The sequence below is a fragment of the Chenopodium album genome, chromosome 1 (genome assembly GCF_948465745.1).
Source record: "Chenopodium album chromosome 1, dcCheAlbu1.1, whole genome shotgun sequence".
Classification (NCBI taxonomy): domain Eukaryota; kingdom Viridiplantae; phylum Streptophyta; class Magnoliopsida; order Caryophyllales; family Amaranthaceae; genus Chenopodium; species Chenopodium album.
Genome location: NC_137834.1, coordinates 3,800,191 through 3,815,422, shown reverse-complemented (window position 1 = coordinate 3,815,422; position 15,232 = coordinate 3,800,191). Strand labels below are relative to the sequence as shown.

The 15,232-nt window shown below is 33.9% G+C and overlaps 1 protein-coding gene across 2 annotated transcripts; it reads right to left on the bottom strand.

Annotated features, from left to right (window-relative positions):
* LOC145640275 (U-box domain-containing protein 6-like) lies at positions 1-6,479 on the bottom strand. 2 transcript variants are annotated; one of them, XM_081691580.1, is made up of 6 exons: positions 6,237-6,479; positions 5,394-5,486; positions 4,301-4,486; positions 3,933-4,040; positions 1,900-3,086; positions 1-1,093 (listed from the first exon to the last, which is right to left on the bottom strand). In XM_081691580.1, exons 2-6 carry the CDS (start codon positions 5,442-5,444, stop codon positions 250-252), a joined length of 2,376 nt encoding a protein of 791 aa, XP_081547706.1. In that variant the 5' UTR covers positions 5,445-5,486; positions 6,237-6,479; the 3' UTR covers positions 1-249. The 2 variants fall into 2 exon arrangements, with proteins under 2 accessions (XP_081547706.1, XP_081547703.1); XM_081691577.1 differs by having other exon boundaries at positions 6,144-6,478.
* Positions 6,480-15,232: the final 8,753 nt, after the last annotated feature.

Genomic DNA, 15,232 nt, shown 5'->3' with positions numbered 1-15,232 from the left:
TTCTAATAAACTACCATAATACTGTATGAAATTCTGCCCTTGCAACCAACGAAAGGCAAAAGGAAAAAGAAAATTCATGCGTAAATTACATTGGCGGGGAGCTGTACATCTCTTCTTCTGTTTAGAAGACTCAAAAATGGGAGCTGCCCATAAGAATTGGGCAAGGGAAGAGTATAAGAAGATACAAGATGAATTTACATCATTCGAGGATGAAGAGTGGCGAAAGTGTGAGGAGATTCCTGGATTTTGCTAACACTGAGGACCTGAGAAATTCTTTCTTTTCCCAAAGAAACTAAATGTCTTGCCCAGTTTCTTTCGCGAAACTGCTTTACCAAGGGGCTTTGTTTCAAGAACTGGCAGTACCTTTTCACTATTTGACTTACTTAGGGGCTTTGGCTCTGGGGGCAGGACTTGAGCTGTGAATTCCCTCACAGAAGGAGACCTATGTACTCTTTGAGGAGAAGAATCCCGCTGTCTCTGCTCTCGAAATAGCATCAGAAGTTTTTGAGCTTTCTCTCTGCCTCGAGCTGTCCCGTTGACTTGGATAGATACCAAGGTCGGAATTACCCCTTCTTGTAGCACCATTTGACAGCATTTATCATTCCCGTTGCAAAGAAGCAACAGACATGACACAGCTTGTTCCTGCTCAATAGGCTCACCCATGTCCATAATTGATGCGAGTGCACCAACAAGACCAGGGGCTGATGTAACGGCTTCTTTAGCTGTATTATTTGATGCCAAGTTTATGAGAACTGCAATGGACTTTTCTGTCCATGTCTGATCTCTGGGCTCAACCAAAAGAAGCAGTAGACCATTGATTATACCAGATTGAAGGAGGTTAGGAATATTGGATGGGCAAGCAGAAATATTAAAAAGAGCATGAAGGGCATCGAGCTTCCACTGTGGTTCACATTTGCCAACAAGAAGCCTGATTAGAAAGGAGACTCCCTTGCTCGAGCCTATGACTGGTTTTGCTTCATCAAGGCATGAAAGATTTAGAAAGAGGGCAGCTGCTAATCCATAAGAACCAGGATCAGAAATCATCTCCTCTAGCAGAGGGACAACCCCAGCGGCTAACATTAATTCCTTGTTTCTGTAACAAGAGAGAAACAATTTCATGAGCAAGATTCAACAATGGAACAACACTCTTACAAGAGCATTTTCAATAAATTCTGACAAAAAATTAGAATATCTATCGAGTGCTTTGGTCTGATGGGGCAATCCTACCCCATCTTAACCTTTCAAACTGAAACTTCATGGCTAACCAGCCTAAAGCATTTAACCTAAAGATAACAAATCTAAGATTGTCCAGTGGCTTTTTCTTGTTTTCTTTCCAAAGCCAACACCAACTTTTCAAGAGGGAAAAAATGAGAGGGATTTAAGCTTTCAATAACGATGAATTTCAAGTATGTAAGATTACAGAAGCTCAACAGGTATAGCATGCATGGATTTGTTATATTGGAATCCAAGATAAATCAAATAACATATTTCATAGTTAATACATCCTCTGTGGTCTACTAAAGCTAGAGATGGACTGATATTCAAAAAGTCCATAAAATGGGATTTCCAAAGCACCCAAGAACAGCCCCATCTCAATACTGCAGTAACAGCCTAGTAAAAATCCAAATTCCTGACTGGATAGGACATCATTAAACGACTCATGTGAATATTATTATGGCAATCATTAAATTCAATTTAATTGCAAAGCACAATCTATAGAATCTCTAAAATTCTGGAAGTATAAGAAATTATTTTATGTACTGACACTATCAAAAATTTCACCAATCCTGAAAAGAAGTTCAAAAGGCCATCAAACGTAAAACATTCAAAAGAACCCAACTCAGTATTTACATATCTAACTGTTCCAAGTTCATATAGAAATTAGCAAAGCAGACACACCTGTTGTTATTAACAGCAAGGTTGAAGAGTGCCATTGCCCCATCTTCCAACGCCAAATCATTCCGCTCACCAAGTGCAGACTTTAGAAATCCTACAAGCACTTCAACAAACCCATGAGCACCCATGAACATCCTTGCTTCATCATCATCTTTTAACAACCGTCTTATATGCTCAACTACTTTTAGCTTGGTTCTCAAGTCATCTTCCCCTTGTAGAACAGTCAAAAAGTTCTCACATATACCAATTACATTTTCATTACTCTCCTGCTCGCAAGAACAACTTTCACCTTCATTCCCTTCGATCTCTTCAATAATGCCACTTTCCAAGGGTGTTACCTTTACCCCTTTCAGGTTGCCTGAGTTGCTGCTATCCTCAGACCTACACTGTGCTGACTCACAATCCGACAATGCAAGCCTCCAATAGTTGAGATCAAGAGTGTCGGGTGGCCCACCAGGAATAGGAATCCCATTCTGCTCACACCAGCTAGCAATAAGGCCCTTCACACAATAATTAGGAGTTACACAACGATGAGCAAGCTGTTGCTGGGACTTTGGGCAAGTGTTATGCCCATCATTGAACCATTTTTCAATGCAAATTCTTTCATATGTCTGTCCAGAAGCAATGATAACTGGGTCATACATGAGTTGCAATGAGATTGGACATCTGAGTTCTTCAGGTGGAATGGGTATGTGCTCAGTTCTCCTATTTGTCCTAAATGAAAACGATGGTCTAAAGTTAAATGAAACAATTTTTGATAGTTGACGGTCAAATGCCCTCCCATTACAAGCACCAAGACCATCCTCAGAAGATCCTTGAACAGTGGGTGAACAGGGTCCAGAACCTTGGGAATCCTGATCATCGCCCAGGTCACTTCTGAACAACTTAGAATACTTCCGCATCAGAAATAAAAGATAAGCTACAATTGATTCTTTTCGTTTGTCTTCCTCCATTCGAGCTTTCTCTATGAGTTTCTTGAGAGATCTTCTTTCAGCAAGAGCAGCCCTTGAAGAAGTTATGCCAAGTTTAGATGCAGCTTGGTGGAAACACTCAAGCTCACTATTGTCACTAAAACTATCATCGAATTTTCTACCCTGCTGAAGCAACACAATTATGTCGTCGCCAATTTGTTTCTCTGACGGATCAAGGGTAAAAGCAGTCTCCTCCAGTTCACTAACAATCTCTTGAACCTACAGCAGACAAGAGCAAAAGATACAACATTAGTCAAATGTTACAAAACAAAGATGCTCAAAATAAACATAAACATCACTTAGAACACTTCTCACAACAAAGAGGATCAGTTAGGCCATAAGTACAGGATATCAGAGGGACCAAGCTGTACAGAAGTAACAATTAATGCTGAAAGGTTATTTGAGTAGTGAAATCAATAACTTTAACTAGAGCAACTTTTTGAAAAGCCTGTACAAAACTATAGGCCTGGCATTTGGGTAAACAAAGAGCCAGAGATTAGCAGTTGCTATGAATGTTGCTCTTCTAATTGGACTAGAATAAACAACTAACAGAACGCTACAAGAGAGCCCATTAAGCTATCAACTATCCCCTTTTTTATTACTACGTATTTTTTTCCCCTATACGTCAAGTTAACAGTTCATTTTGTTCCATAATTGTCATTTTACAAAATTTACTTATACCATAAGCACTATTACTTGTTGCCTCAGAATACCTAACCAGTATAGAACATTACACACCCACATATAGAATACCAATATGATAAACAATAAATCCACAGTAGGTGTTGACATTAAATGCTAAATACTTTGTATAAAGGAATGACAGGAGTGCCTAAAAACACTTGATGAAGACACTCAAATAAAAGGTTTTTGCAAGGAGTTTTATCACAAATTCACAATCCCTAACTAAATATTGACAAAAACTCTCCACAGTAAAAACTTCCCAAAGCAGGAAGGATATGAAAGTTGTTTCACTAGGCAATGCAGAAATATACACCCAATTTAAATTACAATGCAAAACAGCATGAGAAAACTAGACAATACAATTTAAAACAACGGACCAACCTGGCAACCAATTGATTGTGGAACAATATCTTCAACCCGTTTAAGACTGTCTACAAGCGCAGATTTCATCTTTTCAAACTTCAAAACAATAGAATCTCCAGTTATAGCCTGGAACACACAAACAGAATATTCATCATTAGAATAATAATTTATGGAGTAAATTGGATGCCATCATGAAATATGATGATTTCCTCGGGCCCTTGTACCTTATGACATGACTACACGATATACCCAAGCCGTAAAGGACAAGAGGACAAAAATACAGAGTAGGAATGTAAAAGGTAGGTATTAGAGGTATTTTGTAAACCCAAGGTAGTAAATACAAAGATTCATGATGCAATTATTATTTCTGAAATTCGTAAAAATACCAGGTAAAGTTTGCTACACTCTGAGCAATGTTGTAATAGATTTCTGGCCTTCTCAAGTGCTACGTGCAGAGAACATAATGCCTGGATTCCTGGCCTACTTCGTGGGCGTGCTGCTTCTAGAGCAGGAAAGATATTCAACACTTTACAGTATATATTGGAAAAAAGCTTGCACATTCCTCCATGTAACTGCAAAAGAAGTAAAACCTATTAATGAAAGCCACTAGAAGTTACATACAAATATATCCGCAGAGACCCTCAATTCCCCGGATGCATGTATCAAGTAAATCAAGTGCAAAAAATAAAGTAACATCACACTATCACAGCATCCCAACTTCAACATATACAGAGTAGTTTTCCAAAAATACAACACTGCTTCTAGCTTTATTGATCATAATTCTATTTGAATAAAATAAGAAAGAAAGAAAAAAATGATATTACTCACGTACAATAAAAGTGGGCAGGGTAAAAGCTAAGCGAAATAAATGTCAAACTACATGATAGCATGATATAATCTCCATTTTCATCAACTTTTTCAAACTCCAAAAGAGATGGAGTAATTCATACAGTCAACTGCTCCGTTCACCAATCCCATCTCACACAAGAAAAAAATATCATACAATATATAATCAGCATCTTCAGACACAAAATTATTAAGCAGCACAAAATAAACTAGTCAGCATATTAAGAAAAGGTCCAAGAACTAATTGGTTTTTCTGCGGAAGTCCGCAAAGGTACCAATCTTTACACTTTTCAACCGCCACAACCATCATCCCAACCATTTGAGGCACCACTACAAAGTACAAACATATGATGCAGCAAAGCGCAACCATTTGATGTAAATCCGGTAGGACGGTTAACTCTAACTATTCACCACACCAATAATCTCAAAACCTCCACACCATAACAATAACTGCTGCCAATTTAACCAAAAAGAAAAGAAAAGAAAAATTGCTGCCAAAAAAATACTTCCACACCTATCCAAGGTGCTACCACAACCAATTTAGAAATGTGGAATAGGACTCTATTACATCTATTCAATAATCTGATATTGAAATCTCAATGTTAAAGGTTTCATACAAAGAAAAGAACAAACCTTGGCATCACTAACTGCAAACAGGTTTTCTTCTAGCTCTGCAATTTCCATACTTTCCAACTGTTCTCTATTGCCTAACTCTATATCTGCAGTCTGGAAAAAAAAATTAAAAAAAAAAAATCAATTAACAAATAAGTAAACAAGTTGATGGAGATAGGTAAAAGAGAAATTAACAAATCTGTTAGAGGACCATCTCAACCAAAAGCACCCATTTTTTACATAAGAAGCTCTAACAGGCTCAGAATGATTAAAAAAACAGAACCCATTAACAGTTGAGGGATTAAAAAAATTGATGTTAATTCTGTAAAATGAGAATATCAATGATTGAAATAAATAAAGATTTGTAATATGTTATAACACCAATTAAGATCAAACTGAAATCATTTTAACAAAGAAAAATATTAAAAATTTATGACAAAATTCTTTCAGGCATTCCATCAAACATATGTTGTTCATATCATTAAAAGGCGAAAATAATCAGCCAAATAACCGCCAAGATCTTAGAAATGAACAGAGAAAGCTTACAATTTCTGGGAAAAAAATTACAAAAAAATAATTCCCAAAAAGTGATATAAATTTGAATTTCTTCCGGTTGTTAAATAACCCATAAATTAAAAATAGCCAACGAAAGTGGCAATGCAAAAACGCGGGATTGCAAAGTTTCCGTAAATACCCAAATCAAAAATCGGAAAAATTGGGCAAATTCCTATCTCAAACAACCGAAAAATTAGGGTTGTGAAGATTAATTACCCAAAAAAAGCGGACGCGGCCAAGGAGGCTTCATAAACGAGCTAATTAACTAGATAAAATTTATCTGAAAAAAAATAAAAAATAAAAACCCACCAATAAAAATAGAAATTAGGGTTCTTGTGATCTAATTTTGATGAAATTAATGGTGTTAAATCTGAGGTGAGATTGATGAGTTGAAGAGGAGAGAGAAAGAAGAAGATATAGAGAGAGAAAGTGAGAGGAGGGAAAGGGTGTGCTTGTTTTAGCTCAATGTCTCAGAATATGCTTATTCTAATGTCTAAAACCTTAGTAAATGGAAAGGAATATTTTTAAATTATACCAAGTTTTTTTAATTAACCACTCTGCCTTTTTCAGTCTTTTTTATTTGATTTTTGCAAATATTTTATGCTCATAATATTCTTCTCTTCATTTAACTCTTTGGATAATTAAGGGTGTTTCTTTTTATTATTATGGGGTATTTAAAAGTAATTTAGGGTGTATTAAATTCACTAAATTTTTAATAATTTAAATTTATACAAAATCTAGTCTTTATTATTCTTATTAACTAATAAATTAAGCTTAGGGCTTGTTCTCTTCGGCTTAATTTCAGTTCAATTCAGCTCAGTTTATTTTAGTTTCCAATTTCTTTTCTCATAAACAGTTCAGTTCAGTTCAGTAAATGTGTTGAGCCCATGAACAACCCACATGTGAGCACTCTCTTGTCCCACACTAAAACACTAAACACTAAAAGGGGAGTGTAGTGGTAATCCCACATTGAAAGAATTCAAGAGTTACCACCACTATATAAGGCTAAAGGGCTACTCCCCTCATTGCCATATGGTTTTGAGGTGGAACCTCCTTAGTTTTGTAAAAGTGGTGGACTTGCACTCTCCCGTGATGGGTGCGGCCCAGACCCGTATTTAACAAAATGAAAACAGATTCTTACTTGTCTCGTTAATTTTTGGAGTAATTTTTCCAAAGTTAATGAAAATGACATGAACATAGAGAATCTAATATCTTCAATACTTCTCAACAAAAAATTTCTTCAAAAAAATAAATAAATTATTTGTCAAATTTAATAAATTAATGGTCAATGTTGTGTATTGACAAACATATGTTATCAAAGTGAAATCATCTATTAAGTCAAGTGACGTCAAAATCTAACAAGTCAAATGAAGTAAACATACAATAATTTGGTTTTCTAACTAATCTCAAACTTGAGGTAAATCTGCTACTGTTCATATAAATTTGAGTTTTATTTGATCTTGATCGACTTTGATATTTTAAATTTTCATTCAACCAAGATTAATTAAATTACTAGATATTTAAAATTTTCATTCAACCAAGATTTATTAAATTACTAGCTAGTTACTAGTATAAGAAGTTGATATACTCTCAAAAGTCAATGAGGGGTTAATCAAGTCAATTAAATTAGGATCAAATCAAAATAAATTAAAGATAATTTTGTATTGAGATCACATCAACAAGGGGTTAATTTTGTTTTAGGAATGGTTAGGTAAATAAGTAATAACTCAATTCAGGTCAAATTTATCAATATTTCTACTTATATTCACTAATTAGTCAATTTGGACTTATTGATAGATTAGTAGAAATTTTTTTATTTTAATTTTTAGGGGAATTTTAACATTTTATATTAAATCAATTCATATACTAGGTATATGTCTTAATCTCTTAATCCCATTTTTCTAAAAAGAAAAAAGAACTTAATCCAATTAAGTTAGAAATTTTTCTTATTGATTACTTCCTCAATTTCTTTTCGATTAACATGTTTCTTGAGTCACGTTTGTCAATGCACAGAATAAACCAATAATATCTTTAATTACTGATAAACAAAAATTCTGATTTTTTGATAACATATATTGCGACTAATTTAACAAGATCCCACATGACATGACTAAAAAATCAAATGTAGCATTTCAATTTAAAATAAATAAATAAATAAAAATAAAAAATAAAAATCGTTAACTAAAGTATTTAATTTTTTAAAAAAGTATATTGATTTTAAAAAATGTTACCCCGAATCAAATTATTGCATTCAAATTATATATACAGTCCTATAATTTTGGAGCTAAACAAAAAAAATCTCTTGCATCTCCCTGATTGACCGGCCGACAATAGCCGGCCTCCTTGTTTGTCGCATTCTACATCTATTTATTTATTCATAAATTAATGTCACTATTGCCTACTATTGCCCTTTCACTCGGGCAAAGTTTTTTTTTTTTTTTTTTTTTTTTTTTCAAAAAAATATATATATATTGTTGTAATTTTTGAACACATGTTTATTTTTTTTGTGTGTGTGTGTTGTTCTCTTAGGTTAAAAGGTAAGGTTAATAATTTCTTGTTTCCTTTTTTGGTTGTGCTAATGATTCAAATTCGTGATTCATGACAACTTCTTGTACGATTTGGAAAGGTCAAATCAATGTTTGAATTAAGAAATTGAATTAAAGAACTAACTATTTAACTAAGAAGATTTAAAATTTGAAGGTGTACTTGATTTTCTTGTAATAAAGTTTACAATGTTTTTTAACATGATGGTTTTACATGGTCAAAGTAAAAAAATTAACAACTATGTCATACTCTTTAACTCTTACAAATTTACAATCATTTCCTTAGCCCCCTTATAAATTAATGTACATAATTACTCTTTTTTTGTTTTTTTTTTTTTAATATTTACAGATATTATGGCTATTAATACCTTCGCATATGGACAAACTCTAATTTTAAATGTGTTTGTTTTCTCTTTCTATACGTTTCATACCTACTCGCTTAATTAATTTCTATATTAATTAACTTTTTTTTTCCAAGAAAGATGATCAGATTTTCTCGGAAAAAAAAAAGAAAGATGATCGGATAATATGAAAGCTTAATACCCCCCCCCCCTCCCCCTTTCATAATGTTTGAATTAAAAATTTCTCTTTTTTTAACTCTCAACTCTAGTAGTCCATAAATTTAACTTTTACTATAATATACAAGTGTTGAGGTGTATTTATATTGTATCTTGTTTTATATATATTTAACTTTAATACTATGTACATGTAACTCTAATATAATACTCCATACATTTTAGAACTCAAATTATAATTTATGTAACAAATTGAAGCATCATCCTAGACACCAGAGTTTTGTCTCCAAACACATTCATATAATGTAAAAAAAATAAAATGTGCATATATTATCATACATATGCAATTCCACACATTACATCAGTTACTTTTAAAAACAGCTTGTCGTTGTTGCTTTATTAATTTGTTAATATAAATTTTTAGTTAATCAAATACGAAGTATGTAAGAAGATATCATATTTTCTGAAACTACGTACTTTTATGAGTTTGACAAACGTTATATGTAAGCAAAATAAATTCCTTATTAGAGAAGCAAAAAATGTGCAAAGATGAAAAAGCTTGTAATTTTCTTATAACTTAACTTAGCTTCATACTGATTTACTTTAATTTTGAGATGGCTAAGAACTATTTTTAAAGAAAATAAAATAAATAATATGGTGCTGAATATTTACAAAATACGGAGTATGAGGGTTAATATTTTAAAGGAAAAATTGCTCCCATTAATCTGAACTTTGCCTCGTCCGCCAAAAATAATCCCAATTTTCGTTTATTATCTATCACTCCCAACTTTAGGGGGTATTAATTTTTATTGCACGATTTGCACCCAAATGACTTGCAACTGGTTAATCAGGTAAACAATGCTGACATGTGATTAATTGCACACGTGTCGCATCATGATAGGTTTAAAAAAAACAAAACAAATAAAAAAAAACCCACGCACAGCCACCTCCACCACCCCCACCACCCTCAATTGCCGAAACCCTAACCCCGGCCCTCAATTCACCGGAAAACGGTCGGACAACCTCCGACTTCCACTAAAAACCAACGGCCTTCCTCCACCACCCATCCTAGACCCTGGAAACAACCTTAGCATAGCTGTTTTCGTGGCTAATTGACGGTGAAGGGGTGCCGTTTTCGTGGTTAATTGTCGGGGAAGTGGGTGAAATTGAGGGTGAGGGAAGGGAAAGGGATGGGTTTCAAAGGTGAGGGAGGGATGGGCGCCGTTTTCTAGCAACGTGGGAGGGGTTTTAGGGGGTGGAGGAAGGAAAGGGGTGAATTTCAAGGGAAGGGGGAGTGCTGGGCGGCGGATCTGGGGTTTTTTGGGTGGTTGTTCGATGCAAGAGAGGGGTTTTCGGGGGTGGGGGAGGGGTTTTCGGGGGTGGGGGAAGGGAAGGGGTGGCTGGGCGGCGGTTTTCAGCAACGGGGGAGGGGTTTTTGGGGGTGGGCGCGAATTTCCGACGGGGTGGGGGTGGTGATGGAGTGTTTTCCGAGAATGGGGGGTGGTGACTGGGTTTGATAGTTTTTTTAAAAAAATTTTGTTTTTAATTTTTTTTTTAACCTATCACGTGTTGACACGTGTCTAGGTAACCTGCTACATCAGGTTGGATGACCTGTTAGGTGCAATAGAAATTAATACCCCCTAAAATTGGGAGTGATAGATAATAAACGAAAGTTGGGATTAATTTCGGCGGATGAGGCAAAGTTCATATTAATGGGATCAATTTTTCCTATTTTAAATAGTTAATTATGGTGAGAAAGCTCAAAAAAGTCGTTATATAAACAACTCAGATTTAGCATTCAGCTACATAATTACTTAGTACCCTATTAATATTATACGGATTACAAGTAATCATTAGTAGTTTATTGATCTACGTAAATGGGGAAAGAAAATCTCATAGCAATTAGCAACCATCAAAATCATACAGCCGTTACTCGATATAGAGTAGTATATGTCACTACATTTGCATGATAGATGTGAGGTGTTACAATAACTATAATCATAACGTACTATTCATTACAAGTAACAGAGATGAAAAAGGTTTGGCCCACAAACAAGGTCGAACGAAGTTTCATACTAAAACCAATTATGATAGTACGTAGGAGAAACTCCTTTAATATCCGAAGTATACCTTATAAAGTGGAAACATTATTTCTCAACTTTCTCTAATATGAGACACTCACAAGTGGGTTATAATTGATTTCGACAGTTGATTATATATATGTCAAGATATTTGAAATTTAATACTCCGTATTTCATCATTCTAGTAGTGCATGTACATACAATATATAATAAATATATTTTGAAAAAACGGGTGTACTTTATAACTTTAAAGTAACAAGTGTTTGCTTACTTGGTACTTGTCTCATTAAGTTTTGATGATTTCAAAGACTTAATATGTACTTGTATTACTATTGCAAATCATAGAATCCTTCTTTCATGACTAACGAGTTGTTCAATATAATGAAATGACACTTGTATAAAAATAAGATAAGAAGTACTCGTATATCACAATTTAGACGGCCGTCAATTATTTATTATTTATATAAACAAATGTATTCTTAGAAAATAAATTATTTATATCATCCGTACCGAAGACATAGTTGTATGTAGATGTCTTTGATTTGGGCTACTAAAAATAAAGTAACTTATTCTCGAAGAATGAGATAATGAGATGTAATTATAAGCAGGTCAATACATTGAACAATTCAAGAAGAGTGAAGTTCATTCATTCATATGTATAAAGAAGCTTCACTTTAATTTGGTAGGTTTTTTTGGTTGTTTTGAGTATAATTCTGGATTATAAATTTACACTCTGCTTGTACCCTTCTACATAGCATGTGGTGAAATAGAGAATATGAGAAACTGTAATTATACATTACTAGAGTACACCCGTGTTAAAGCACGGGGTATATTAATCGTATATATATGTCAATGTTTTTATGGGAGTTATTGAATTTGTTTAGTGGAAGTTATAGAGTAAGATTTTATAATGAAAATGAAAGGTTAAAAATAAATAAATAAATAAAAAGAGAGAGAGGGGTAAAGTTAACAGAAATTGAGGATTAAGAGTTTAGAGTGTTGTGGTTAAAAATTGGAAAAATGTCTTTTAAATTATATAATAGATGTGTATGTAAAATGGACGCCTTAATATTGATAGTTAGGGGTAGACGTAGTAAACGAGATAAATGTTAAATATGAATTTATAAAAACAAAATACTATGGAGTACATATATTCATTTTTTTTAGACCTTGGAGTACTTATATTCTAATATTCATGCCTACAACAATAAAATATAAATAATAATAAATCATTAAATAATGTAACAAATGGTGAATCAGTAATTTTAGAGATACCATAATCATTAGCAGATTTATTTTGTAAATTTTCTACAAAATCAAATACCTATAATTTAATCCAAAAAAAGTTTACAAAGTAATTTACGTCTTTATAAAATAATTGTACAAGATTTGTACCTTTATTAACTCTTATTTAAACATCTTAGGTACGGAAACAAATTGAAATTCAAAATTTTACTCCATTGTTATGAAATTGGAAGGAAGCATTAAAAAAACGGATTGTTCACCAATACCACTGAGTTAAAGCTTAATTCACCATATACCATAGAAAACTTTCTAATACACCATATAACCTTCAGTTTAACGAAAATGTCACAACTTGCCATTTCCATTAACTCAGTTAGTCATTAACGTTAATTGTGCCACATGGCAACTTATAATTGGTTCTTATTAATATTCTTTATTTAATTAACTAACTTTAGAGAAATTATTTTATAATTTTTTTTAAAAAAAAAAACACCACCACCTTAGCCACCGCCGCCACCAGCCTAGCCCTGACCCTACCCCCAGCTGGCCGGCGATTGTCCCCCCTCCTCGCCGGTGAAATTCCCGACCCCAGCCACCTTTCCCTCCGGAATTCCCAGCCACCACCTGCGAGTTCCCCTATCCCTCTCGAATTCCCAAGCACCACCTACGAATTCCCCTTTCCCTCCCGAAATCTCTAGCCACCACCTTCGCGCGGCAGCCTAAATCCACTCCCACACGTCGCCGCCGCCCAACTTGCCGAAAACCACCACCCCGAAACCCTAAAACACCAAAATCGAAACCCTAGATTTTGGTTTTAGGATTTTGACATACGTGGTGGTTTAGTTTGGGGTGGAAATGGCACCAATAGGGGCGAAATTGATTCGTCGGCGCGGGGGAGGGTGGTTTGGGCGCTGACCGGTGGTTAGCGAAGGGTTCTTCGAGGGAGATGGGCTATTTCGCGACCGGTGGTTCGATTGTTCTTCTAGGATTTCGCCGGTGGTTCAAGAGAAAGGGAGTACGGCGGCCCGACGGGGGTATTCTCGTCGAATTTCAGGTCAGTGTGGGGGTTGTGGTCGGAATTCGGCGCCAGCGCAAGGGTTATGGTCGAGTTTTTCGCCGACCGGTGGTGGCTGGCTGGGTGGAGGGACGTGGGTGGCTGGGTTTTTTTCTTTTTCTTTTTTTAATTAAAATTATAAAAAATAAGTAATTTAAAAGGGAACCAATCATATGTTGCCACGTGGCCTTATTAGCCTTAATGACTAACGGTGTTAACGTCCGTTAGTCATTAATGACATGTTGTGACATTTTAGTTAAACTGAAGGTTATACGGTGTATTAGAAAGTTTTGTATGGTATATGGTGAATTAAGCTTTAACTCAGTTTATGATTATTGCCACAAGCCATTTTAATTATCAGTGGGTGTTAAGGGGCTTTAATATGGTGAGGTGGAAGAGACATAGTTGACTACTGATCAACGGGTGCTGCCACGGTGGAGTACAAAACACTGAAAAATATACTGTTTTATTCAAACTTTTTTTTTTTTTTTAACTATATATTTTTTTTATATTTAAATAATTACTCCGTATTATTTTTCTGTTTAAAAATTCTACCCGCTTACTATACAAGGTAGAAGAGCAAAAATATAGGAAACTAATTTGAGGTTCGAGAATAAGATGACACTCCGTGAGATCGTAAAAGAAGTTTATAAAAAAGGATTTAATTAAGTAAGTTACTTTAAAACCGTTTAAAACGAAAAGCAAGTTGAATTTTCAAAATTAGAAGAATTAGGCCCGGCTCACTTCATCTTAAAAAGAAAATATGAAGTATATTTAGTAAAAATAACTTCAATTCGGTAAAAATAAGTTTATACAGTTCATTAAATTATAAATTTGATTTAGTATAAAGGAGTTAAGTTCAATAAAAAAATTAGTAATTTAAAAGAAGATTTATACTCACAGTTCAACAAAAATAATTTGTGTTTAGTAAAATTAATTTCAGTTCATTATAAATTATTCAAGTTCAGCAAAAAATTAGTAATTTAAAAGAAGATTTATACTCACAGTTCAACAATAAAATTAATTTCAGTTCATTATAAATTATTTAAGTTCAGCAAAAATAATTTCAAGACAATAAAAAAATTTCAGCAATATTAAGGCTCCGTTCACTTCACCTTATTTTTTGCTGAGTTGAAATTAATTTTATTGAACTGAAATTATTTTTGCTGAACATAAATTAAATTTACTGAAGTGAAATTATTTTTGCTGAAATGAAATTATTTTTAATGATCCACTTTTATATTTCATCTTTAGAGTTACTGATTTTCACTGAAATGAAATTATTTTCATTGAACTAAACTTATTTTTACTAAATATTACTTCGTACGTATTATTTTAAGGTGAAGTGAACAAATGTTTTAAATGGATCAATTTGTTGTTTTCTTAAGTTATGTGTCCACACTAACATCCCAAGTATTACGAGACCGAAAGTATAAAATTTTCAAAAATCACAATAATTAAATTTAAAAATAAAAATAGAAGTGCACGGTTGTAATCCACGTGGGGGTGTATGTGGCCACTTGATTTGCACAACCATACAGCATGTACGGTCGATAGAAATAGGCAATCCTTTTCCCAAATTCTGACTTTAATCAGCCTGGATCCGTGATTTACGGTTATACCGCTCTTTCTCTGTAGTTTTCCTAGCTACCCTATTGGGTGAAAAATTACAAAATTCACACCCATAACCAAGGACATCATAATATCTTATGTTTAATTATTTGGTTTAATGATTTTCCATTTTATTTTATTTGCCTTGTAACCATTTGACGTACTTTTAAGTAAATTAATTATCGCTGTTAAAAAAAAAAAAACAAAAACAAAACAAAAGCAATGCATGGTTTGTACATCCAGCCATCCAGGTGCA